This window comes from Spodoptera frugiperda, chromosome 28, assembly GCF_023101765.2.
Source record: "Spodoptera frugiperda isolate SF20-4 chromosome 28, AGI-APGP_CSIRO_Sfru_2.0, whole genome shotgun sequence".
Classification (NCBI taxonomy): Eukaryota; Metazoa; Arthropoda; class Insecta; order Lepidoptera; family Noctuidae; genus Spodoptera; species Spodoptera frugiperda.
Window position 1 is genome coordinate 8,283,980 of NC_064239.1, and position 27,597 is coordinate 8,311,576.

Sequence of the window (27,597 nt, forward strand, 5' to 3'; positions counted from 1 at the left end):
ATTTCAATTAAGCAAACATGACGACACTATGAGTCAGTTGTCGCAGGTTCAAGTCCTAGCTCGTGTAACGTGTTATTGCTTGTTCTTCGAAGCTTATGAATTCAGATGTTAGGTCATTTTCTTTTTACATACCTAGGTAATTTAAATATTGCTTCGTTGTTTTATCTAACTGTTCAATGGTTCAGGGTTCAATTTCCAGTTTGGGTGAGTTCGTTATTTATCTAAATGAGCGGTTACTAATATTACCTATTATAAATGGGTAACTTTGTGAGTTTGTGGTTTATGTGTTGGTATGTCTGTTTGTTACTCAATCACGTCAAAACTGCTGAAGGGATCGGGATGGAATTTGGAACAGGAGTAGATTATGGTCTGGAATAAATAATTTTATTGAAGCCGCGGGCAGAATTTAGAGGATATATTATGTACACTTATGTACTGTTCAGAAGTACAAATATGTATAATTATGATAAAAAAGTACCCATTATGTGTTTAATTTATATTGGTTCATAAGATTTTTTTTTTTGATTGACCGAGTTTTTAGTCTATATTTAACATCCCTGATTTTTGGTAGGACGCAAAAAAATGTTTCATTTTAAAAAGTGGGTTTCATAAATAACGTATAAGTACCGTAATTTAACATTGATTATAGCAAATATAAAAATGCCCGCGAAGTGCAAATTTTGAAACCCATTTATGTAAATATTCATTTTATTTTGTTCTAGTAGGTTATTTGTTGTAATAGCGACAGTAGAAATATAGATTATCTATCTTTGTCTGTCTTTCATCAGAATGACGAACAGCGAAATTTTAGTAACTAGGTTATTTTTTCCTTCTTGCTCAGTCACTCTAGGGTATGAAATCCTGAAAATAGACCAAAATGAGAAAAGTAATACATTTTAGGAACTTTATAAAAACAAAATTAATCTAATTTACATGCGAATTATATGAAAATTGAAACTTCAATATAATTGAACTTTTTGAATTTCAGTTGTTCCCGGTTTAATTAAGTGTTGCCATTTTATTGATAATAATTAGTTACATAAAAATAGAATTAAGGAGTTTAAGGTTTTGTTTGTTGTACATGAAAATATTTAAAGTATATTTTATTATTACTAGGATTTTTATATGATATTTTTTATTTTATTTTATCAGTAGATATTCGATTTATCGATAGCTTAAAACTGAATAAAATGCAAAAGTGATATGTTTATTTTATTCATAGAGGTGTTCCTGAAGTTAAAATTATATTTAAATATAATTAGTATAAGTTATAATATAATGGGGAAGAAATAGCCAGTGCATGTTTTACACAATTCAACAAACATTATACAAAGGTAGAGTAGTCTCAAATTACTTTTGTTTGAAATTGTAATAGTTATCGATAATTCCTTGCGTTTAGTCGAGTTGAAGTTTTCATAGATGAGCTGTCAAGACATCACTATTGCTTTTGTCATTATCAGTTTAGCTGTCATTCGTAATCAGTGCACTCAACCAGCTGTCACCAAAATCAGAAGAAAAGAAATGTCAGATCGAACTTTTCTTGTTGACTGTTGAAGATAATTTTCCTCATTATTTAATTCAAATATTAAAATTCATGCAAGTTTTGTGTTTTAGTTGAAAAAGATAAACAGTGGATATGATTCTTTCGAAAAGTACTGTGTGGTTTTTGGGTGTTCTTTTATTGATATCGATTTTTATGGCAAATTTATTAAATATGATTGCTACGGATCATAATTTTTATATTGAAAACGAAAACGAGGGGAAAAATTATACCAAGTATTTAGCTGATAAATACGGTAAAATTACAGATACAACGGAGAAAATAATTTGGTTTCTTCAGGTATGTCAGCTTTAATTCATAGTGTGTACTTATTCGCCTGATCATTAAAGTGTGACGTAGTTTTGGAGACAAAGGCAAGTGATAATAAAGAATACTGTTGTCGTTTTAAATAACGCCGGTACTTTTTACATTGTGTTCTTTCAAAGTATTTAATTTACCATTGTATTGATAGTGTTATTTGCACAGACAAACAGTATTGATAACATTGTGTTTACTAGATTTCAGATATACATATTAGTATTTTTCGGGATCCTGGAAGAATATCACAATTTCAACAATTCTGTGATAACACAGTCAAGATAATAAGCCCTGCAATAGTTTTGGCAACGGGTGACCTAACTGACGCTAAGGCCAAAGATAACTTAGGTAGTTCCCAAGTGAAGACAGAGTGGATATATTATCATAACATTGTACAAGAGTCAGGAGTCACTGATAAAACTGTCTGGTTAGACATAAGAGGAAATCATGGTTAGTTTTCACTACTTTGTGTCAAAACATTTTAATTTTACTGATATTTCTTTTACTGCCACACTCAGAATCATTTAATGGTTACTTAACCCATTCCTTAGCAATTGTTTTCAATACAAAATCATTACTAAGGACTAGTTTAAGTAATCATTAAATGTCTCTGAGTGCGGCAGTTACTAATATGGATTAACTTAAAGACCAATAATTAATATGTGCAACAAAACCATTGTTTAACTATTACAAAGGTTACAGTAAATAAATAAGGTATGGTAATGACATGACTCACTGAATTATATTATATACTGTCCATATTAATGTAGGTAATCAAAGTGCATGGATTAATTGTTATCAATCTACTGTTTCCTTTTTTGATTTTTTGTTTTGATAAAACTGAATTCAATTATCTGTTTTACAAATTATTATTATATGTTGATATGTAGATAAAGCACTGATAGTTACTAACCCAGGGATATTATTAAACTAATGTGAATTAAAATTTACAGATAACTTTAACATCAGAGCATTACATTCTCAAGAAAATTACTTCAGAAATTATTCAGTACAAGGCCGTAAACATGCAAAGTCATATGTTCATTACGTACAATCAAATGGAGTCAATGTTGCATTTTTGGGTGTTGATGCATGCCCAGATCCTGGTCTAAGAAGACCATTTAATTTTATTGGCATACTAGATGCAGGAGAACAACAACTTCTCCAGAAGCTCAAAGTAGAGGCAGAAAGTAAAGCTGACCATATAGTTTGGTTTGGACACTACCCTACCTCATGCATACTGTCCCTTGAGAATGATGCCTCGAAACTAAATATACGCCATCTTATTGGTTCAAGTCAAGGGTCTCATGTTTATGTTTGTGGACATTTACATTCCATGGGTGGACTAGTACCAAAAATGTACACAAAACAAAAGAAAGGCTACTTAGAGCTTGAGCTAGGAGACTGGAAGGATAACAGAATGTACAGATTGGCAGCAATTGATCATGGACATTTCTCTTTTGTTGATCAGAAACATAATGTCTGGCCACTGGTGCTGGTCACAAATCCAAAAAATGCCAGATATGTCATGCATGGTCGAGAGCCCTTGCAATTAATTCCAGACTCAAGCCACATAAGAATTCTTGTATTTAGTGATGTAGCTGTTAAAAATGTGGACATATCCTTTGACCAAATAAGTTGGATGACATGCAGGCACACCACAGGGCCACTCTATGTTTGTCTTTGGCTACCTCATTTGTTTACGAAAGGCGTTCACAATTTGTATGTCAAAGCTTATGATGAGATAGGAAGAGAAGCATTTGTGGAACATCCCTTCACATTGGATGGAAGTGTAATGAGTTTTGAGATAACAGCCAGAATTTTGCTCATGTTAGATGCAGGAATAGTGGTAAGTTAGTAGTACACTATTTAGTGCGCGCGGACTAGCCACCACCTACAAGGCGGCTAGTAACTAGTTTCGCGCGCACTATAGACATTGAATTTTATGAAATGATTGTATAAAAATACTGATTATTGTTGTTTTATCAGTTTCAGGCAATATTTGGAACACTTCTCATGATTAATGTTTTGCCACTAGTCATTTTAAGATTATGCAAAAGACCCCCAAGAATCCGCGCGAAATATGGTCGACTCATGATAAGGAGAGTTTGGCTATTGAGTAAAATAGACCGGGTGTTCTACCCTATTGTTTTGTATGCAGCTTATCTTCCTTTTGGTCCATGGGCCATTGGGGAGCTTATAGATGGCCATGTGGGAGCAATTTTTGCTTGGGGTATACTGATAAAGGGGTCATTCCTCCCTGAGCCATTTACCTATATGTATGGGAGTGTGCAACTAATGTTTGTACAAGTACCTCTAGTGTTTGTATTGTCGCACTGCTTGGACTATCGTCTGTATGGCTACAATGTAAGAGGAGTGAGGAGATTGATATTGAATCTGCCATTTGTGTTCTTACTGTCAATACAGCTGCTACTGGCATACTTCTTTTGGTTGGAATATGGAACTATGTCATTCATATTTGGACCGCTCAGAACATGGAGTATTGCTTTAAGTTTATTATTGTGGTATAAGACATTGAATTTACCGCCAGAGTATTGTAGGTAAGTACTGAGTATGAAGAGATTTGTTGTCTATGTGAAGTGAAGGTCCACATTTATTTCAATTGTTTTGTTTTTTTTTCTAGACACCTGTTAAAGCTGACTGAAAATCCATCATAGTATTTTAACAAGAGGATGACTTTGAATAAATTGTACAGCACAACTATGTGTCGTGTGTTGAGCTTAGCTGCTTTCCTTTACGCCAAAGTAGTCTTGGCTTCTGTGGAAGATATGGTATCAACATATTAACGAATAATAAAGAGCTTAACATATTATTTCCTAGTTTAACTGTTCAAGGACTGATTTTACAAATGACAGGTGATACATTATCTTGAAAATTTTTGCTAATCAACTAATAAGGGATGAATGTTTAGTATTTACACCAAAGAAATATTATTAAATTATAATTTTGAAAAATAATAAATGAAAATACCTATCGCGTAAACTATAATGTCCATTTGCGTTTGAAAACATGTTGATACACTCATTAATTAACAATTAAAAAATAATTAATTTCTCACATTTGTGTTGATAAAAATATGTTATGTGTTGAACACAAACTATATTTTAGTTATTTGACTCCAAATATTTTTTTGTTGAAATTGATTTAAAAATTAAGTCTTTATTTAGACCCTAGTCTGACAGAACAATGAATAAAAAGCATTTATCTATTTTTATAAAAACCAAATAAAAAACTGTCGAAATAAATATAAAAAAAGCCTTGTAATACTTAAGATAAAAACACATAGAAAAGATTAAGAGCTATTCTGATCTTTGATTTCGTAATTCTTACCTTCATATTATCTTAAAAATAGATCGTGAACAATATTGATAACACAGATGGTGCTTCAAACTGTACAGGAAAAAAATATACAAAAAATAAAACATGCTGTATAATAAAATAAAAAAAAATGTATTATGTAATAAAGTATTGCATTATAATCATCACATTCACTTATAGTTATGTACAATTAGTTTTATTTGCTTAGTACCTAAAGAGGCTGTGAATGAGTCGTCTGGATGCGCACACGCACCTAATTTTTACATATTCATTGTACAGCGTTTATTTAGACATTGTTGTATTTCGTTCCTAGTTGCTTGACTTGTATATATTTGTTATTTTCGCTACTTATGTACGTTTTAATTTACATAATTATTAAATTGCATCTAATTACTTATGTGTATTAATTAATGTATTATTTATACAAGGTGTAACAAGATTATTGCACAAAAAGCAAACACGCATGAAAAACATTTTTTTTTAATATTATTGGAAGTGCTGAAACTAAGTAGTACTTATTGATAATTTGGTAACACCTTGTATGTATATAGAATTATCTATACTCATGACTGGCAAAAGAGAAAAAAAAAAATCCTGCCTATCTCTGTGAGGAATAAAAGACGTAATGTTATGTTATTAGTGTTATGTATGTTGTAAAATATAATAGTGTTATCATTATCACGTTATAAGTTGTACCACGGCGTACTAAAAGTAGTAATGCTCACGCGCAGGTGAAGTGTTAATTCGCCAATGTCTATTAAAATCGTGTAAATTCGTGTTCATTGTTCATAATCACAGCTATTTAATGTGCTTACGTTTAGTATCTTCGTCGTGGACTAGTTTTCAACCTTATTACTTAGGCAATAAGGGTGGAAATTGGTCGACTGTGAAGTGTGTTAGAAAAATCGGCGTGAGTGCGCTGTGGAATGTAGTACATAGTCCTATTTTTTTTAAATGACAAAATTTTCTAGCGATACTTACTTTCTGATGCGCAATGTGCATAACTACTAAAGAACTATGATCATTGAATGAAATATTCCGTGGTGCTGATTAAATAAATAAAAAAAACAAAAATAAAAAGTAAATCTCCTTTCTTTGCCAGAAACATTATTTTTGTACTGTGAAAAAAGAAAACAATATTTTGAACATCATTCAATGATCGTAGTGTGTAGATAACAGCTCATCAAGTTACCTCAAAATCTCTGAATTCGAAAACAGAATTTTTACTCTATTTGCAAAGCATTAAGGTTGAAACTTTTAAGATTGGGTTCACCTGACACGCTGAGCCCTTAGTTCGAGTTTGTTTCACGTTTAACGAGATCGAAACGAGTGCGCGTTCGGTGCTCTGATTGGTTGGTTCATTCGTGCCGGCCAATCAGAGCGCTGAATGCGCTCTCGTTTCGTTTTCGTTCAACGTTAAGCAAACTCGTACTAAGGGTATTGAATTCTAAAATAGAATTTCAACTCTAATCGTAAAGTGCTAAGGTTGAAAATTTAAGATTGGGTTAACTTGACGCGCTGGTCTGCTTTATGTAATATGTATGTAGATATTTCATCATAGTCTTTTAATGTCTAGTCTGGACAGTATTTTTGTAATGTAATGTATGTAGGTACATTGTCAATATTATTATAATATGTGTGTACCGAATTTGATGTAATTATTGTTACTACTTAATAATAAAATGATAAGTAATATATTTTATGTTTTGAAGAAATTCTAAGGAGGCTTTAAGACAGAACTGGCTTCATTTATTATTATCTTTTAAATTCGTCAATTCATTGTTATTATTTTGACTGGACGCCATAATGACTAAGTAAATTGCGGAATGTTTATGATAAAAAAGTATTATGCGCACAAAGAAATTGGCATAAAATAAGTTAAGTTCATAAAAACATCATTGCCTTGAAATTCGTGTTTTATTGCCGAGGCGATAAGGTTGGAAATTGTACTGACATAACAAATAAAGCAACTTCAAATTTAAATATTGCCATTTATTCGGAAAACAATTTTACAGACAACAAGCACATTGAGTTACCCCCATCTGACCATTTCCCTTAATAGATTTTCATCCCTATTGTCTAACAATAAAGTTGAAAATTTATTAAACATATTTGGGTAGTTTCAAGAGCTGGTTTCCGGGAATTACCTACTCATTATCAACAACTGTATGTAATCTAATTGCCCTTTGAACCATGTATTGTTGGCACAATTCGTATTGTTATCACATAATAATTAAACAAAGACAATATTGATGGAACTGTGCCGATTACACTTCATACAATATATAAAAATTATTACAAAACATTATTATTAATTTACAAAATCAATTGTATAAAATTATCGACGGAATAAATAATTTCATATCGTTTATTTGCATTTTGTTTATAATAAATTCATTGAGAGAGAAGTAGGTATTAAAAAACATACCGGCTGAATTGAGAACCTTCTCCTTTTTGGGAAGTCGGTTAAACAACAAAAAATGACATGATATAACTCATTTTAAGAAATACTTTCGCCCGAATACTGAAACGGTACTCAATTTTAAATTGTACTTAAATATCGTTCTATCTCTGTCTTTTATAAAGAACTTGTAGCGATAGAACTATTGTGAGCGTCTTAAAATTGAGTGGCGTTTGTGTATATGAACATTTGAGTGGCAATACCTTACTTTATTATAAAAAAAGACAATTTAAACTTCGAACTCGTTTTATGCTAGACTTTTTACCCTGTGAATTTTATAAAGATGTCCAAATGGTATACATACATTAGGTAGGTAGGCATTACAGCTGATATTTTTTTAAAGGTAGGTATATAATTAGGCCCACAGCTTCCCTTATCAAGTAGGCATTACGGCTGACTATTTTTTGTCGATTTTGCTTAGCACCTTCATTTATTCCATATCCTTATCTGAAATAACTGTTTAAAAATCTAACCTTTCCCTTGATGTTACAAAGAAAACTTATACATACCTAAAATATTTCTGCTAAGTCATATAATAAAAAAGAAAATTAAAATAAATACATCTCACTATTAAGTTTCATTCAATTCATTACAAAACAAACATTCTTACAAAATAATAAAATTTTATATATTTTCTTACCTATCTATCTATATTTGTACCTATAAGTACTTCTACTCTTATCAGATCAACATAAGTATTAATTGTTGTTCATTGCGTGCTCAATACCCCTAGTACGAGTTTGTTTTACGTTTAAAGTAATCGAAACGAGACCGCGTTCGGCGTTCTGATTGGTTGGTTTATTCGAGCCAGCCAATCAGAGCGCCGAAAGCGCAAACTCATACTAAGGGTACTCTATGAGAGACTATAGAGAGAATCAAAGTAGACAGGTCAACTTATACGTTATTTACATGACACACCATTTTGCGACTTAACATCATTAAAATGTTCTTTCACGGTGAGATTTTGCAAGTAAACCTTTTCAAAATTATTCTAGTTAAACATTAACATTTCATCTATCTGCAAGCCTTATATACCCGTAGTAGTAAAACGACAACTAAAGCTATTTGTAACAAAACTATCCATAGTACTAAAGCTAAATAATCCGCATGTAAGTCTCTAGAAAGACCTAGGAACTCTAGATGTTTGGCAGGATTCTTAAACATGCAGAATACTTCATAGCACGGCAGTTTTTTTCTATCCATGCCATATACGGTTTCTAGGAAAGCGTCGAATGCGTATCGGAAGTAGGAGATAGTGGCGAAGGGTCGAAGGTATACTGGCATCTCACGGTATGGAATGAAGAACTCGGAGAACATCAGCATTGGAATGTTTGCGGCTGGAATCACGAACAGCCCCAGCTGAAACAAAAATAAAAGATTAGGATGCTTATAGTACAGGGTATCCCAACCACTTCCTGGTCAAGAACCATTTTTGTGTCTTGTTAGGTTAGGGATTAATATTGTTTTTATATATTTTTTATTTATGTGGTCCCACGCTTAGAAATCAGTTGCTCTTTGTCTTTTGGGAACCACTTGGGGACCACTTGGGGTCCACTTAACACGTTGACTGTCCGTGCATTACATGTAATGCATGATATGGTCTGGCTGTGACGTCCGTGCATTATATATAATGCATTAGTCAGTGGCAACTGAACTGCTTTTACTGCGCTGGGACGTGTGAGCTAGAACTTTGAATTTTCTAGGGACGTATGAACACAGACTTGAAAAAATAAGACTTAAATGTTCCATCGAAATTTTATACTTTTTTTATCAGTAGAATATTTTAAGTTCCATTGGACGTACCAACGAGATTATCCAAAATAGATGGGACAGTCAACGTGTTAAACACATGTAGGTATTTACTTGTAGGATATCTATTATATAATTGATCGTTATTTTAAATGGTGGAATTTTAATTTCATCGACACTGCCACTATCATTGTGTTTGTCACGAATAACATTTACGACAATCACGATCTATTGTTTCTTGAGTATTATAGTTTGTTATAGATACTTAATTAGTCTCTGTAGCAATCATTTTAATGGCCCTAGATTACGTAAGTTTTACGAGCTCGCTTACCTTCATCCCACATGACGCGCCAACAACGAATCCGAATGTCTGAGCTAGTATAGTGACTAGTGCACACGTCAGCCATGCTAACGCCATGCGCTCAGGTTCTAGAGGTTGTGCAGTCAAAATCCAGGCCGGGAATAGGAATACTGTCGCACATAGTAACTGTAACAAATGGTATAAAGTTTAGTCCAAGTATAGCTTGGGGAACAAGTTTTGTGGTGACGACAGTATAGACATTTTTCACCGTTGTATTCGCCCCATGAATATCATAAGAGCAAGACATTTGACAGACTGAGCATCAGTGTTCTCTATGCTATCGATAAGGTTGTAGCTCTACTTACTTGTATAGGTAAGTCCACAATGATTTTGGAAGCGCAGTAAACTGGCAATGAGTACCACTTGTTCAAGTGTTCATGCAGGACCACTTTGGCTTCCACAGGGACTGGAAACAAAAAGGTTACATAAGATGATCGACTTTCAAAAAATCGAAAATTCAGATTTGAATTTGCGTCCTGTATTAAATAATGGGCATTTAGTTTCAGGATGAAGCATGTGCTGCTGTGCCCATTCCTTCTTTCAGGGAACAAATATGTTTCCTATTTAATCTTGTTGATATTAAGTAATAATAATTATGTAGGTTCTTACATGTATGTATAGTAGGCATGGCATTCGAGAAGAAGAGAAACAGCAGGAAGAAGAACAGACATCCAGTGTTTGACATCATTCGGCCCGCGTCAGCGCCGGCGCCGTAGTATAAAGCACCCAGCAGTAATGCCACGACGAAGTGGCATAGCAGTCGAATCTGTAAATATTTAGAAATGTCTAAATAAGGTGTTCGGCAATAATGCTTAATAGCTGGGCAACTAAAATAATACTACACCTACAGGAAAAATATCAAGGTTTTATATAAAGTATCGCCTGATTCTATTCTATGAATGGGTAATTAACTTTTGTAGAACCGCAAATGAAATATAGAGTCATCTAGAAAATGTTTCGATGTCGAAATCTTTTCAAGCTTAAAGAGAATTTTCTTTCTAAAAACTTCTTCTTAGTTATATTACCCTTTTTTAGTAAAGAACAAGTATACGACGTCTCGTTATTAGCTCGATTTCGGCACTAGTATCTGCCCTTACTAAAAAGGACTTTAAAGATCTCTTCCGATTGTATTAAAAGTCCGTACTGCCGATACAATGATGCAGGAGAATACCATACTTCTGATCATTGATTATCTACATATCGTCAAGAATACATTGCGTACCTGTGTCAAGTAAACATCTCTGACGACTCCTTTGTAACATCTCCATAGAAGGGCCCTGAGCTGCTGACACCCACTGGCGGCGTATCCCTTCGAAGGTGTAGGGCTGGGGTTCAAGAGAGCTACCGATTCCGGGGATAAATCTGAAAGGAAGTTCAATGGAGATTAGTACACTTAGTACGAGTTTGCTTTACGTTGAACGAAAATGAAACGAGAGCGCGCTCGGCGTTCTGATTGGTTGGTTCATTCGCGCCGGCCAATCAGAATTAATCAGGCGATACTTTACATAAAAGTGTACAGTTAGTGGGCTGTGGACGTAAATTATTGTTCACACTTTAAATTCTACGTTAAGCACCACTCTAAGAGAGCGATAATATATTTTATACGAGTAGGTGCGTTTAAAAAGAGATTTCATATTTGTACCTGTTCCTTTTCCATTGCATATTTCGTTTCTGGCAATCTTGCTCATCTCGTGAGCGTAGCTGTTGGCTTCTTGTTCCAAGAGATTCATGTCACCAGGGTGCTCGTTGCTTGCTACTTCTAACACTGGAAAAGTTAAAGGAAATTAATTATATAGATTTTCATTGATTGCTTTGACAAGACAGGTCTATATTGCGCATTAGTAGCGAAAATAATTTAAATTTTTATAATTATTAGTTCTTATTTAAAGTAACAACACATTTGCATATAAAAAAATCTTTTTAGCAAGAAATTATTACATACAAATTAATATACGAATACTGTTATAAGTAGGTAGGTAGATTGCTGGTATAATGTTAACCAAAAATATTTTGATAATCTTAATTTTCTAAAAGCTTTGTTCTAACATATATACTCACAATAATCAGCTATATTATAATACTGTGGGCATATGAAGCCTGCTCTAGTCAATGCACTGGGAATGTCGGCTATGGCTCCCGCGTATAGCGTCCGGCCATTAGCCAGCACTATGACGTCATCAGCTATGTTGAAGAGTTGTGACGAAGGTTGATGGAGAACGCATGCTATGGTGCGTCCACTGCGGGCCACTGTGTGAAGAGCTCGAGCCACGGACAGTGAGGAGACAGCGTCTAATCCACTGAAAAGGGCAATGGACTTAGTGTTATTTTTCATTTTATTATGTCGAATGTTTTTTTGCGTGTAGCTGCTACGGAAAATTCACGTAGGGAAATGTCGTAGTGGGTCTACGACTCTACGATGTTTGCTACGAGTTTAGCATTTGCATGTTTTTTCAGTGTTCTAATAAATTAAAAGTTACGTTCTTACTTACATTTTCATTCATATACGGTATTCCAAAGCTTGGAATACCGACCCGAATGACATAAGTTGACGATTCTGTTTAAAAAATAAAATGTAAAAACTGTACTTAACAGTATATTAAAGTTGATAATATGATGTAGGTGCCATATTGTATTCAATTGGACACGATAATTAACTTTGTTGATAGATTCAGGTTACAAGTGAACTCTCATTTTTTATAATAATATTATATGTTAAAATACTAAAAGTTTACCTGGTAGGCTCATCCATCTATTTTATCTACGCATATGAAATTTTTAGTATCTGTCGAGATCTACTTACTTATCTAAAATACAAAATTTCATAAATGTGCCTATTGTAGGTCTTGAGATATCGACGTCAGGCTATAATCAGCCTCTTCCGTTCTCCACCTGACAGTCTACCAGCTCTAGTTTTCAGGACTTCGTGTATACCTAGCTGCTTAGTGACTGTCGTGATCTGTAACGAGAGGAAGAAGTAAGTGAGTTTGATAAAAGATCGAAGCATAAAAGTTGTATGTAAATATGGGATTCGTCAGTTGTGAATAACTTGGTTTTAATGACTTGCCTACAGTCATGGGCTATAATTCTACGTGGCTGTAAACGTCTTATTCATTTAGCTTACTGCCGTACTCAAAGATATTTAATGATTACTTAAACTATGTTGGTGTGTCAAGAGAAAAAAGAGCCTAAGAAAGTACGGTTAGGCTCTATTTTCCTCTCGCACGGTAGTTTCAATATTGGATAGCTAACACCGGGTAAACTTAAGGCATCCTAGATCGATTGATAAACTCTGTTGAATAATTGAAATTGGTTATTTTTACTTTACTTTGTTACACATCTTACTATTTTGTAACATTATCTACATGTTTTCTACCTCTTTGTAAATATCACTGTCTGCAAGGCATTCTGTAACTGTCAATTCCAACTTTAAAAGTGAGTTCGATCGCATACTCGCTCATCATTGGTCGATATTATTCTCACAACCAATGACATGGCGGATTGCGACAAATTTCACTTCGAATTGAAAGTTGCGAACAAAATAGCCTAACTGATAAACATTCATAAAAAAATAGATAAGAATTTAATATTAATTGGTGATTGCATAATTAAAACAAATAATTACCGCATTTGTCCTTTCTCTTTGTGAAACGTTTTTGACGTTTCGAAAAAAGTATTGAATTTGACTAGTAGGAAAGTAGGCTATTACCGCATTTGTCCTTTCTCTTTGCGAAACATTGGGTAGCTTGAGACTGGCAGCAAATTGCAGCGTCTCTCCAGCAGTGAGGGTGTCGATGAGCGTGGTGTCCTGAGCCACCAGCACGGAGCTGCGACCTGCACCGTACAAACATCCAGATACACCCGTCTTTCTGTAACAAACGCTTTCTATTATTTGGGAATAGCACGTAAATCTACCGTTCACAGAAAAGAGAAGACCATAGAAATGGTATACCCACAGAAAAGAGAAGACCACTCTTTTCTGTGCTGCCGTTATTCCATTTGGTCGAATTTTAAATAAGTTTTTTATGGAGCAGGGGCAAACGAGCAGGTAGATCACCTGATGATACGCGATCAGCGCTGCAAAATCACATTCGTTTCTGTTGAGGAATTAATCCACTTGCAATGAGGTAATTTTTTTTTGTTATATTAATATTCATAAGTTTCTATGTACGTAAGCATACCTACAGGTGCTAGGTATAATTTTATATGCAAAACATTGAGAATACAAATGACTTGAGCCACAATAAGACAAGTCTTTAGATGCAGAACTAATAATAATCTGTAATTATTATAAGGTCATAATAACGAAATAATGTACCATAAATGTCTTTACATTTATTATAAAAATATTTATCCGGACCTACCCAAGTCCTCGAGAAACCGGTAAACATAAATCATCACGTATATGCTATACCTACATATATCATATACATACATATATCTTAAAGCTACATGTATCTTATACCTACAAGTATGCAGGGAATAAAATGATGTCAGACAAATTACAAGCAGCATTTCAAATGCAGTAAAATATAATAAAATATGTTTTGTCTTCCATTTTTTGATAGATGTGACATTCTGGTTCAGCTTCGCAGGTGGTTAAACCTGCTTGTTGCTTGTATTAAGAAACTTTCACTTTGTAGATAGATTAGGCGTGAACAAAATCAATGTCTTTTTGTGAATATTTTCTAAAGTCATTGTTGTAAACAGATTAGGTCTCGATGATAATTAAGCCTTCCTAATAGTCTTTCTTTCCTAATATTTTAAGCCAGGCGTTCCCAATCTTTTCTTGGTCAAGGGCCACCTTTTTATCATTATGGTTAGGTTAAGGACTACTATCAATATTTCTATTTTCATGGGGTCCTACACTAAACATTTTTCATTCTCATAAAATTTGTGAGTTGGAATATTGAAATGATTTGCTCTTCTGAGTTGTATTCTCTGACATAAGTTTAATACGAGCTTTAAACGCGGTACATGAATAGAGGTGTTGTTTTGCGTATTTTTTTTCTCAAATTCGTGGACCATATTTTGTCTTCGGTTGTCTGCGGACCATTGGTTGGGTATCACTGTTTTAGCCCATACTAAAATGGCCAGAAAGATTAGAAGTTGAAAAATTTTGTTTAGAATTACAATGAATATAACAAATGTAGTTGTCAGATACAATGTAGAAGATGCTGTGTGATAACATAATTCCCATAATTATCATGTTATTATGAGTACCTACATACGTTGCCATATTAAGTAAATAGCTACATATGTGAATGTTGTTGGTTGCAAAAAAAACAATTATTTAGGTGCTTAATTAGTAACTTAATTATTATAAAGTAACACGTGTATGAGAGTTATTCAAGAATTTCAATGCTAATGAAGTATACAATAAATTTACCTACACCAAGGTGTAAAACGGATGGGTACGATCTTTTGTAAAATTAATGTTTCTTAATAATTTATTTATTCATTGCAAAAAATGTATAATTGATGTCGAAACACGTTTTTAGCGTCATTGGTGTTTAATGCAAGGATAATGTAAAATCTAATTTTAGAATTTGTAAAGACAGAATAAGCAATTTATTTCTGACTTATTTATGGTATAAGCCGGTAAACGAGCAGACGGATTACCTGATTGTAGGCAATCACCGCCGCCCATTGATATTCGAAATACCTGAGGCGTTACAAGTGCGGTGCCGGCTTTTTAGGGGTTAGGAATTTAGGTGTTATTAGTGAATTGAGGATAAGGTAGGGAGGTAATTGGGCGTCTGGTAACCTCACTTACACAAAGAAACACAACGCGAACGTTGTTTCACGTCCGTTTTTTGTGAGGCCCTAAAATCACACCGGCTGAGCCGGCTCATTCGTACCGAAGCATGGCTCTCCACACTTAAAATAGACTATTACAGATATATACCTAGAGGTTTCATTCATTATTGTGGAGATTTACAAGTATTTCTAGTTAAAAGTTGTTAAGTGTATTTTATGGAATTATATTTTTATTGATATACGAATGCGTATCGAAAACATTAAGCGTATATTGACAAACGTTTGCAAAAAATCTTACTTTCTTCCAGCCAGTATTTTGAGTAGTGTGGTCTTGCCGGCTCCTGAAGGGCCTAGGATGAAGGTCATCCGCCCAGGTCTGAGGGCACCAGATGCTCCCCGGAGTATGACATTTGGATCATTGATATTGTCTTCTGTTACACATGGTTTCTTCCGCCAAAAACTCCCTGTGGATTGAAAAAGTTTTTTAATAAAGTAGTAATGATGAATTTAACAATCTGTATTGTAATTTCGATCAATGTAAACCGAAACTAATGTTACGCAAAGTACCTATAAAATCTTAGATCCTGTTTGAGGGTGCTTTTCCACCAGAGATGTGCAATGTAATTTGTACGGACCCAAACTTACATGAGCTAAGTTATATTTAAGTGGACGCGTAATGTAGTTGCCCAAACAAGTACGCACACATTTTTTGTATACAGTTTTGATTTGAAAAAACAAAAGATCGATGACCGCCAGCCAATAAGGAACATTATTTTGAATGGAACACCATAGGTTACTTCGCTGTAAGTCTAAACACAATACTGTGGAAACCTGTGCTTTTTCAACAAAATTTTAAATTGCCTACCAGGCGTAGACAATGTGGCATACCCTCTTACGTAGAGATAGAGGAGGTCAATAGTCCAACATCAGGGTGCTTTTCCACCAGAGATGTGCTATGTAGCTATGCTACGAAGACGTAATAGCTAAGCTGTGAAAACTATACTAAGCTATGCAGCTGTGCTACGAGGATGCGACGCCGCAAAGTAGCTGTGCGAGAAATATGCGCAGCAAGCACATATCCTTAGCACGCATGTTTCCATATAAAAACATAGCTTAACTGAGTCCGTTTCCACCAGTCACCAAAGCTATGTGTACCAATGAATATGATTGGTAGAAGCCAAACGCATATATAGCAACGTAGCATAGCACATAATATATGTGGTCGAAAATCACCCTTAGACTGTCACGGATATGAAAAATATAAGGACACGATTCGTTTTATGGCTGTCTTGGCATTACCTGTACCAAAGACTTGTTATTTCAAACCTTCCTTATGTACTTAAAGTTGTGTAACAGGTTTGTGTTTAGCTCTATCTCTTTTATATATAAAATAAGTAGGTACATATTTCTCATACGTGCATGTTTCGTGTATGTATCAAATTATTAATCAAATAATACAATGCGGATTTTATTGATAGCTTAATTATTTAAGTACAATAACATATTTTCGAAGCTAAATTGCCTGTAAAAACAGATAAAAATTTTAAGTAATCGATGCAGCATTGGCCAATACTGATCTTTAGTATTTATTTATATAACATTTTCCATTCACTATGTTGATATGTGCTTCAACTATTATTTATCACGGCTTAGTATATGTACATATAAGTACGTATTAAAATATAGGTTGCTGTGTTAAAATATTTTAATTTGTTGGCAATGATTGATTAAAATTATCATTGCTTGTATACGTATGAAAATAATGTGTGATATGTGTCATATTATGTAAGTACGTACAACTATTGTCATACAGGATGTTTCTGTGTAGTTCTAATCAAATCTACAATTTGATAAACTGGGGCAGTAGCTAGGTTATTTATTTATTATGTTCTCCATGTGGTTTTGACATGTGGTATATCACTTTAGTAGTGGAAGAATACTGTTAAGGGTCAATCTCCAAAACGGGCGTATTCGTGTGATCACTTTGGCGCTTTTCAGATATAGACATTTAATGGTAATTATGTATCTCATTGAATGTTCAAATAGTATGTTTTTGTTATTTTCAATTAGATACATAATATCTGTATCTGAAAAGCGCTAGAGCGATCAAGCTAATTCGGCCGTTTTGCCAGATTGACCTTTATAAATTATTTATTTAAGAGGAGTCTTTATATAAAGTAGGGAGACGTACGGTTGCAGTAGCTATATGACGAGTTTCAAGTAATCGATGGAATACATATTAAATATTTAATTAAGTAAATATCCTATACATAATGTAATTAAAGTGACGTCATCAACGAAAAACAGCCTAGCACGACGATGCCTGCTGATGTACGCAATGACAGATGATTTTCAAATCAATGTAAGCGTGTATTTTAATCCTTACCTATCTTAATCCTTTTGGGGTATTTCCCATTCCTAATAAAGATCTCTTAATAGTGATTAGATAGGATTTTTCATATTATTGCATGATGCTATGCTAAATTTACTTTCACGTAGGTACCAAAAATTAGATATAACTTCTGACGTGTCCTAGTTGTTTTTTTGTATTAATAGGTACTTTTGTTGTATTTTGTTTCTTTGGGAAAAGACAGGATTCCTTGAACTCATACAGAAACTAGTTATTTGGTGACTAATAAACATATTGCATGTGATGCATGACTGATAACGACACTAGATATCCTTTAAATAATTAGCGTATTCCTTTCTCCATATGGATAGTCTGAACAATGGGTTCCATATAGGATTGTATTGCATACTATCATAATTTAAAAACTATTTGTTTATGTTTGTATTGGTACGTCTACGAAGGCAAGTCGTCTTTAGTCGAGTGCTCGTAATTAACCACTGCCGAAAAGACATGGGTTCCTTTCTTTATTTAAGGGATGGAAGATTTTTCGGACATTTATATAGACATTATGCGATAAGTGATGTAATTAGCTACTGATATGCGAATTTTTAATAGGCTCACTGGCAACATGTTGGCAATGAAAAAGCAAGAAATTTTGATATAAATAAGATAATAAAGAATATTTTTTTTCGAAAGTCCTCGAGTTTTAACCTTGAAAATGTATAAAAAAACAATTTTGAGACCAGTGTTCTGTCTTATATAGGCCTTTGGACCTCGTATCACGTGAATTAAGTATCTAATTACAATTTTGAGAATATTTTTTTTTACATATTCACGTGTTCTTTTTGAATTTTGATCATAAATTATCATAATAAGGTAATATAAAACAGGTACATTTTTAAATACAAATAGGATGTTCTATTTCCAAGATAATTTCAAAGCGCTAATTAATTAATACACTTCATGTTTTATAAATATTTAAGACTTAGTTTAGGTAATGAAATAGGTAATGACACGAGGCAAATCTCAATGACATTTGCAAGGATTTTTTTGAAATATAAAATTATCATTTTTCGCTGTATATGTTATAAGTTTTAATAATACTTATATATTAAATATTGGACATTGAGAGAAACAATAGATAAGTGCTTGTGACGTATCATGACGACCATTTGACCTGCGTAGGAAGGCCGGGATAAAAATATGCCAAATACAATGATAACCAAGCTGATAAGTCATTTGGAGAATTACTACAGACCCAATTATTACTAAAAACAAGATCATACATTAATTATTATGTTTTTCGACTTGCTCACGTGACTGTTTGACACGAGGTACGCGATTAGTTTCAAGCCACGCTAGGGACCCATATTCACGAGGGCCATTCCACGACACACGACGTGGCGAATGTCGAGCAGCTACATTTGAGTAGGTCGAAAAACGTAATAATTAATTTAGTATGTCTCATAAAAGTTTATTAAATCAAAGAACATGCATGTTTATTTCTTCAACTATCTATAGTTTTCTGCCCGAAAGCCACGCGGACGAAGTCGCGGGCAAAAGCTAGTTTATTCATTAAGTTCTAGTATCTGCCTAAAGTACTTGTATGAAGTATCTGTCTGAAGTACAAAATAGTTTTGATCTGATTAAATAGTTATCAATTGATTGCTTGACAGATCAAAAATCGAAGACAAAAACTATTGATCCTTTGTATTTCTTAGATCAGGATTACCCAACCTTTTAGACCAAAAGAATACTTTTATAATACTTGTTCTGTTAGGGACTATCTTAGTGAATGAGAGTTCACTCATAAAAATAGAGACTTTTGGATAATGGAAATCAGTAGCTCCTTTCAGTTATTTCCTTTCATATAACTTTAATTCGAGCTTTAACCGAAGTATTTATTGGGCAGAGGTGTAGTGTTGTGTATTTTTTTACATCGCGGACCGTTTTTTACCTGCGAACCACTGGTTGGGAAGCACTGTCTTAGATCTATGTAATGTATATCTACTATACCTAAATTCAAGAGACGAGTGACATTAAAGATTCTTACCAATATCGTACTAAGGTTAATTAGGTACTGGTATTTTACATTATACGGAAAACCTGCGTAATACGTGCTCAGAGCTTAAATAACAACAAGGAAATGAATAAGAAACAATAATTTTATATATTATTGTGCTATTTGCCATAACCACATTATTGTATTTTTGGATTTATGCTGAGTTGAATATTTAATTCCATCATTATTAGAACTTATGACGGGATATTTACCATGTTTATTCACTTTGGTGAGTTTCTGATATTTCGGCACTGTTGCATGCGCCATGATCACATGGAAACTCACCAAAGTGAATAAACATGGTAAATATCCCGCCATAAGTTCTAATAATAGTGTTAGTGACCATGTCAGTTAAAAAAAAAAGTTCCATCTTTGCAAAAGGACCTAGGTATAAGAGAAATATTATTTGATATAGGTTTGACACATAATATGAATATGTTTGTTGTTGAATACATATTACTTTGGGCTCAGAGTATGATAATACGATTTATGTACCAAATATAAGTACATAGGTATGTCATGCAATTATAGTAAATGAAACTATTTGTTTTTGCATGTAAATGAAGACTTTCACCTTGGCCTTTATTTTACGGAATTAGATTTTAATAAATTATCAATTAAACAATTACTTAAGTACATCAAAGTATGACAGAGCCCTAAGTTTTGGTCGAACAAATATTGTTATGCAGACTTTTAGGTACAAGGTCGAATGCAGGAGAATCCTGTCATGAATCTTAAATAAGTACATACTTAGATATAACTTATAATATATTTCGAATACAAAGAGAAAACAGCTTGTTAACTTGCAGTCATCTTTATGTTTATGTCTACTATTTATTTTTCTTTTGGCTATCGACCTATATTTCTCACTAAAACCTTGAAATACACATATCCTATATCCTTTTAGAAACACTAGATTTATATATTATCTCAAGTATTTTACGAAGAAATATGAACATCGTTGAGCAGTTACACCGTTCGTAACACTAAAGTATAACCGCGAATACTTAACTTTCACTCAATATAAAAACTATAAAGTAATTACCATTAGAAATTCTGAAATGCACATCCACAAACACTGACACATCACATTTGTTTTTAATTTCGTTAGGAACACCAAGTTCTACATCCATTTTGGTATAAAAAAAATGTATTTCGAAAAGGCAACAGTTTATTTCGAACGCGGCATTGGTTGAAGTGTGCGTGCGGTTTGTGCGCAAGCGCTTATGAGACTGGCCGGTAGTATCAACATACCGTTTATGTCGTATGCACTTGTAGAGAGGGGTCTCTATATACTCCTCAAATTATCTCGTTAGTTGTTAGTATTGTGATAGTTATTTGATTTGTTATTAAGTAAAAGTAACTGGGAAAAGTATTAATTCAGTCTTTACTATTATTGTCAAGTGATGTGCGTATGAGTTATCTTCAAAATCTATTTCTTTTATAATAATTAAAAGTATTGTTTAGTAAATAAATAGGTTATTGTATTAGGAGTTTAATTTAATATTGATATTTATAATATTTTACACTACCTATATTCTCTTTGCAATTTATGCCCAAAATCTTGAACGCTTTTGGCATACAGAGAACCTGTTAGCCCTCAAACAAAACGCCCTTCTACATACTTTACTTTTTTTAAAATAAGTTCATATAGTGGAACCAGTCATTTCATATATTACAAGGCCAATTTTATTAATAAAACAATGTGTTGGACCTTAAAAGAACGGACTGCATTCAGTTTTATATACATACTAGCTTTTGCCCGCGACTTCGTTCGCGTGGAATAGTGACTTCCGGCAAATTTTTGGTTTTAACCACATAGTTCCCGATCTCGCGGGATCTCTTCAAAAATGAGATGTGGAAGATATTCCAGGGAACTCTTCAAAAATCAACATAATGAGCTCTGCGTTTGAATTTAATAGATGTATACTCACTTAGGGCATTGAAAAAATAGTTTAAAAACGGACTTAAACTAACTTAAAACTAAAGAAAGCTACGAATTACGAATTTATAACAATTAAAAAAGAAACTATATTACAACCTATCCTCTATGCTATAATAACCAAGCTTAAACTAAATAATTTAAAAGAAACGACTTAAATCTAATCTAATTAATTTATAAATTAGACTTACAATTTTATTAAAAAAACTAACTACAGTAACTACTAATAATCGATATTAGGAGTGAGGCATATTTATCGTAACCGATAAAAGTAACAGATATCTACAAATAACTAACAACAACTGTTACTGCCAACATATTTTATCTGTTAATTTAATAACAGACCCTCAAATCCTGTTACCGGCTATTACTATTATTCATTGTAACAGTCCTTACACAAACCGACTGTTAGTTGTTACCAATACCATAGGTTACTACGTACGGCTGTTACTTTGTTGTACATGCGTATTCAATCTCTCTCTTTTCCTCATTAATGAATGACCTTTGCGAAAAGAGACACACCTATTATTTATTTCGGAACATGTTTACTTCTCACTCTTACTAAAGCGATTAAACGACGCTAAAAAGAGAAGCACCTAGTATTTATTAGTCCTAAAATATAGTCGGTGGTCTTGCAAGAACAAATAGTAAGGAAAAAGTGACTTCTATATTTAGTTGCATTACCTGTCAAGTGTTATAAGGCCTGACCAGTGACCATTTTAAAAAATACGTATAATTTATTTTATTTTCTATTTTAATTTAGTTGTTTCAAAATAATTACAATTTATATTTTTTTTTTATTTGAAAATTTTGTTTTTTCAAAATAATTGCAATTTAATATAGACATATTAAATTGTTTTAGACCAGCCAACCAACACGCAACGCGAACGTAATAAAGAATTGAAAACTTAAAAAAAGTGAAATTTTGATCGTATCTATTTATGTAACTAATTCTTTGATTTAACGGAATTCGTGTTTAAAAAATTTGAGTTTTACGATTTTACTTTTTTGGCCAGCCAATTATTTATTTATTCAAATTTGTAGTAGTAACTGGACGACATAAATAAAAATGCTCTTTTATATCTATTTTCTATACGATTTTCGGTTTTAAAGAGTACTAGATAAAGAAGACGTTTTATCGTCCGTACAATAATAACAGGCTGTTATTTAGTAACAGATATTTGGATCTGTTATTTTTATGTAACAGTAACAGTTATAACAGATATAGTGTTTAACCTGTTACAACCCATCTCTAATCGATATCAAACTAAACCTACGTTAAATAGTTTAACCAAAAATCCAGGAAAACCCAACAAATAAACTTATTAATTGACAAATACAACGAAACCAATTTAGAATATACGAAACAGCAGGACCACTACAGACAAATAATCATACGACTGATAATACACTTTTTCTACGATAGTACCGAAGCGCTCGGCCGATACCCAACCAAATGAATGTAACGAAACCATAGCGCGATCTATTTCGATCCCAACGCCATCTATCGAGGATAAAGACAACTTGGATTATTTATTTATACTCCGTTCGGGCATTTTCTTTGTACTAAAAGTTTAATTATATTGATATTATTTTTTTCATACCTTTTTACTATTTATTTACTTTTTTTCGATGAATTTTTAGGGAACAGCGAGTAAAGTTCCCTAAGAAAAGGAGGATCCTCCGACCAGGCGAGGTGATCAGCCTGGCGGGCTTTCTGCCCAACTGTTGTTCGTTGGGATTTTCTATCCGTGTTATTTCGCATGCAAACTTCATATGTGCGATGCAGGATATTTGTGACGTCATCCGTTGATTTGTTCGTCGATAGTCTATGTGCGACTTCTGTCATCTGTCACTTGTCAATGTGTCGCCACATCACTCCCCCCCAAGACCGGAGGTCGATCCTGTTGAGACGGCTGTCGATGCTTGAGATGAGCGGTGCCAGAGCCAGTGTAGAATGTCCCTAGTTCCAGTGAGTCGGAACTGTGCCGCTGAATGCCCAGTGAGTCGGGTGAGCGGTGCAGGGTGATACTCCAGTGAGTCGGAGTAGTGAGGCTCGCAATGTCCCACAGTGAGTCGGGGAATAGATGCTGCGAGGGTAGGTGCGTAGTGGCTGGCGTCTGCGTTGACGGGAGGAAGACGTCCTCAGACCGTGTGCAGAAGTGCTGTGCCTAGACGCTGATGAGGCCGTAGGGAAGAACCAGGCTGCATATCTTCGATGTAGCGTGTGGTGGTCCCTGATGAGGCCGAGGATGCTGGTTGGCGGCGACTTGATTACCGCTCAGCGGAGAAGTGATGGGTGAGGGAGATGGCGATAAGGATGACGGTGCTGATCTGCTCCGTGAAGGTTGGTTTCAATCACGTCGGGGTCACCACTTTTAGGGAACAGCGAGTAAAGTTCCCTAAGAAAAGGAGGATCCTCCGACCAGGCGAGGTGATCAGCCTGGCGGGCTTTCTGCCCAACTGTTGTTCGTTGGGATTTTCTATCCGTGTTATTTCGCATGCAAACTTCATATGTGCGATGCAGGATATTTGTGACGTCATCCGTTGATTTGCTCGTCGATAGTCTATGTGCGACTTCTGTCATCTGTCACTTGTCAATGTGTCGCCACAAATTAAAACAATAACATGAACCGAAGTCTTGTAACGATCGACATAGAATTATCTATAATCCGTTAGAGCATTTTCTTTGTACTAAATGTTTTATTATATTGATATTATTTTTTTCATACCTTTTTACTATTTATTTACTTTTTTTCGATGAATTAAAACAATAACATGAACCGAAGTCGTGTAACGATCGACATAGAATTATTTATAAATAATTTATTTCTTATTTTTATTTTTTGATTTTTGAAATAAAAATATATCTATGTCCTTTCTAAGGTTCTAAACTATATCTGTACCAAATTTCAACCAAATCCGTCAAATAGTTGCGGAGATTAATGGTATAAGCATAGAATGTTCAACGTGATTCTTTAATTTGACATAACTTTTTTATTTATGAACCGATTGACATGAAACAAACACTAAATGTAAATTTAAGCATCCCACAATATATTCGTGAAAACCGCATCCAACTCGGATCAGCCATTTCTGAGATTAGTGCGCACAGACGAACAGACAAACAGACAAAAAAAAAGTTAATTACATTTTTGGGTTCGACATCGACATAACAATAACCCCTGCTATTTTTTTTATTTTTATTTTCAATGTACAGACAGCACTTTTCTACGATTTTATTATATGTATAGATATATAAATTAATTATTATGATCGGCTTACTCACTTACTAACTCGAATCGAAGGAATTAATAATAATAAATTTAGTATGTCTCACGAAAGTTACAATAAAATCATACATATATGTTACGTCTATGTATAAATTTGAATAGCACTTAATACTACTTCAACAAAGTTAAGCATTAGAAACTTTTCAGGGAGTATTTTATAATGTAAGCTTGCAAGCTATTGTGGCGACTCTTAGGTATATGTTGACATTTTGTTTGTTTTGAAGTGCGTAGCTGCGCCTACGTCCCTATAACGTGACCACGTTAGTTGTCTCCCAGTTTTGGTGTTACCCAGTAATCATTTTGTAGTTATATAAATAGTTGTGTAATTTCTTAGACAATATAAACAAACTTTTACTTTCAGACTTTCATTGAACACATGAACTATACTCGAGTCAAGTGAATTTTAATATATCTACGATTTTAAATGTAATTAAGCATAAAAACATAGGTAACATTAGTATATTGTACACATGACCATGTACCAGGATACAAATCTTAGCATCCATCTTCAAAAAGTTACTGCTAAAATTCATATTAACATTATACTATAATGAAGAAATCAATTCGAAACTGCAAATCCCAGCTGATAATTGTTAGGTAAATATTGCACTGTTATCTAATAAGTATAATTTGTGATAAGGTTGGTACAAGTATCTAAATATAATTAATGTAGTTCACTACTTACGTGTAGGTAAGTATCTATTGACTGACTTTATCTGTACTAGAAGAATAAGTAAAATTACTTAATGAAATTTACCAAAAGAAGAACAATCGTAACTAATGTGATTTTTATTATTCTTGTCTTGAACAATTTAAAATAAAATACAGATTATCAATCTATCAATTTGACGACTAAATCAAAGGTTTGAAAAGTTTTTGTGTTTTCATACGAGTGTAAAAAGAAAAACTAAATAAGGCATCAGTTTACTAATACTAGTGCCTACAAAGGTGTGTGAGCAGTTGATACGACAGAAAAAGGATTGCTTTTGTGATAATATCGTTTTTGAAAACAATGGTAGGTAGAAGAGAATAAAAAGATAGAAGTAGACATATTGAAACGACCGCAAGTACATGATTTGGGTTCAGGGCACTTGCTCTGTGCATCTGCGCAGTAGACAACAATACAGAAGATATATGTTTCAATGAAAGTTGTTTGTGTGTTTGTTCATAAATCTACGATAACAAGGAAGTTGACAAAGAGTGGATAAGACATCTGTTGTGTTTATAAAAGTACCATCTGTGTTTACTTTGATTACTTGTACCTAAATTAGTTATAAGTGATGTGGTTGCACTCATAATTAATGTTAAGGTTAAGGAGATCACAGTCATAATAATACCTACACCGTAACAACTAGGAGTAATCTAGGCACCAGGAAATACATAACTACGATTAAATTTTTTAATTCATTATTCTTAGATATTGATTGTACTATAAACCTACATTTTACACTGAATTAAGATTAAAACAAACGTTAATACTTTAAGTACATAATCTCTTTAACTATTTAATGATTTATTTATCAATTTAATTCAGAAAATGATGTAATTTTCATTGATAACCATGCTAATAATATGCTGCGTAGGTGCAAAGTGCGAGCATAAGTGATATTCCTGTCAATAAACAGATATATCACATATTTGTAATGTATGTTGTTCTAGTACTAGGAATATTTTATCTGCAAGAGTGAAGTTTGCTCATACTACACAACGAATACTTGATTACCTTCACACACTTTTCATTATAGGCAAAAGGCAATAGGTAATTCAACACGATATTTCTATATGCCATGAAGCTGTTGGGATTAGACTTAAAATAAATATAAGAAGAAATAATAAAAATAAGAAGTCTTACTTACTTGATCGTTTAACTGAGTAATATATATCAGTGTAAACAATAAAACTCCCATCTTCGACACTAATATCATCTCGAGCGGCTTCCACGTCCATCTTGGCATCAGAAAACTTTATTATCTTAGTTTAAAGTGTCACGAAGTGGTACGGATGCTGGTGATTATCACGTATTATGCGGAATTGGAAAATTGGAGCGATGCAGGCGCTCGTCCGTCGCAAGACTGCGAGATTTCCTCTCCGAGACACAGTACACAGTAACACAAGTACACGATGCCCTGGTACCCCGACTACTGCGATATTTATCTTCATATAATTATTTATCTCTAGATACACAATAATGACCAGTCTTACTTATCTTAGCTTATTATAATTTGAATATCCTGCGCGATAATTATTGCCGATAAATTAATTAATTATACGTATTGTTAAGCTTGGGATTAACATTTTTCTAGCCTTTTCATGATAATCAATTAATTTCTTTTTAGGCTGGTTGCAATTGATTTTTTTTATGGGTTTATTATTTTTATTAAGCAGTAAATACGTGCAATGTAGTACCCTTTAGCCCTAAAGTGAG

The 27,597-nt window shown here is 33.6% G+C and overlaps 2 protein-coding genes across 2 annotated transcripts; one reads left to right on the forward strand and one right to left on the reverse strand.

Annotated features, from left to right (window-relative positions):
• The first annotated feature begins 1,464 nt into the window (after positions 1-1,464).
• Positions 1,465-7,568, forward strand: LOC118265016 (transmembrane protein 62). The gene is made up of 5 exons (XM_035577699.2): positions 1,465-1,840; positions 2,059-2,308; positions 2,812-3,707; positions 3,848-4,419; positions 4,503-7,568. Exons 1-5 carry the CDS (start codon positions 1,637-1,639, stop codon positions 4,534-4,536), a joined length of 1,956 nt encoding a protein of 651 aa, XP_035433592.2. The 5' UTR covers positions 1,465-1,636; the 3' UTR covers positions 4,537-7,568.
• LOC118265017 (ATP-binding cassette sub-family G member 4) lies at positions 7,169-27,336 on the reverse strand. Its single transcript, XM_050705761.1, is given in 12 exon segments — positions 7,169-9,017; positions 9,739-9,894; positions 10,074-10,174; positions 10,378-10,534; positions 10,991-11,130; positions 11,411-11,533; positions 11,827-12,065; positions 12,501-12,526; positions 12,569-12,724; positions 13,475-13,634; positions 15,824-15,989; positions 27,029-27,336. Coding segments are annotated over 12 exon segments (1,860 nt in total). The 5' UTR covers positions 27,120-27,336; the 3' UTR covers positions 7,169-8,672.
• Between the last annotated feature and the right edge of the window lie 261 nt (positions 27,337-27,597).

What these genes read in the sequence shown, in the direction of transcription:
- LOC118265016 (XM_035577699.2), top strand. Translation starts at nt 1,637, where the DNA reads ATGATTCTTTCGAAAAGTACTGTGTGGTTTTTGGGTGTTCTTTTATTG. An exon ending in AGACATAAGAGGAAATCATG is followed by an intron (nt 2,309 to 2,811) that starts GTTAGTTTTCAC and finishes TAAAATTTACAG; the next exon opens with ATAACTTTAACATCAGAGCA. An exon ending in TTACCGCCAGAGTATTGTAG is followed by an intron (nt 4,420 to 4,502) that starts GTAAGTACTGAG and finishes TTTTTTTTCTAG; the next exon opens with ACACCTGTTAAAGCTGACTG.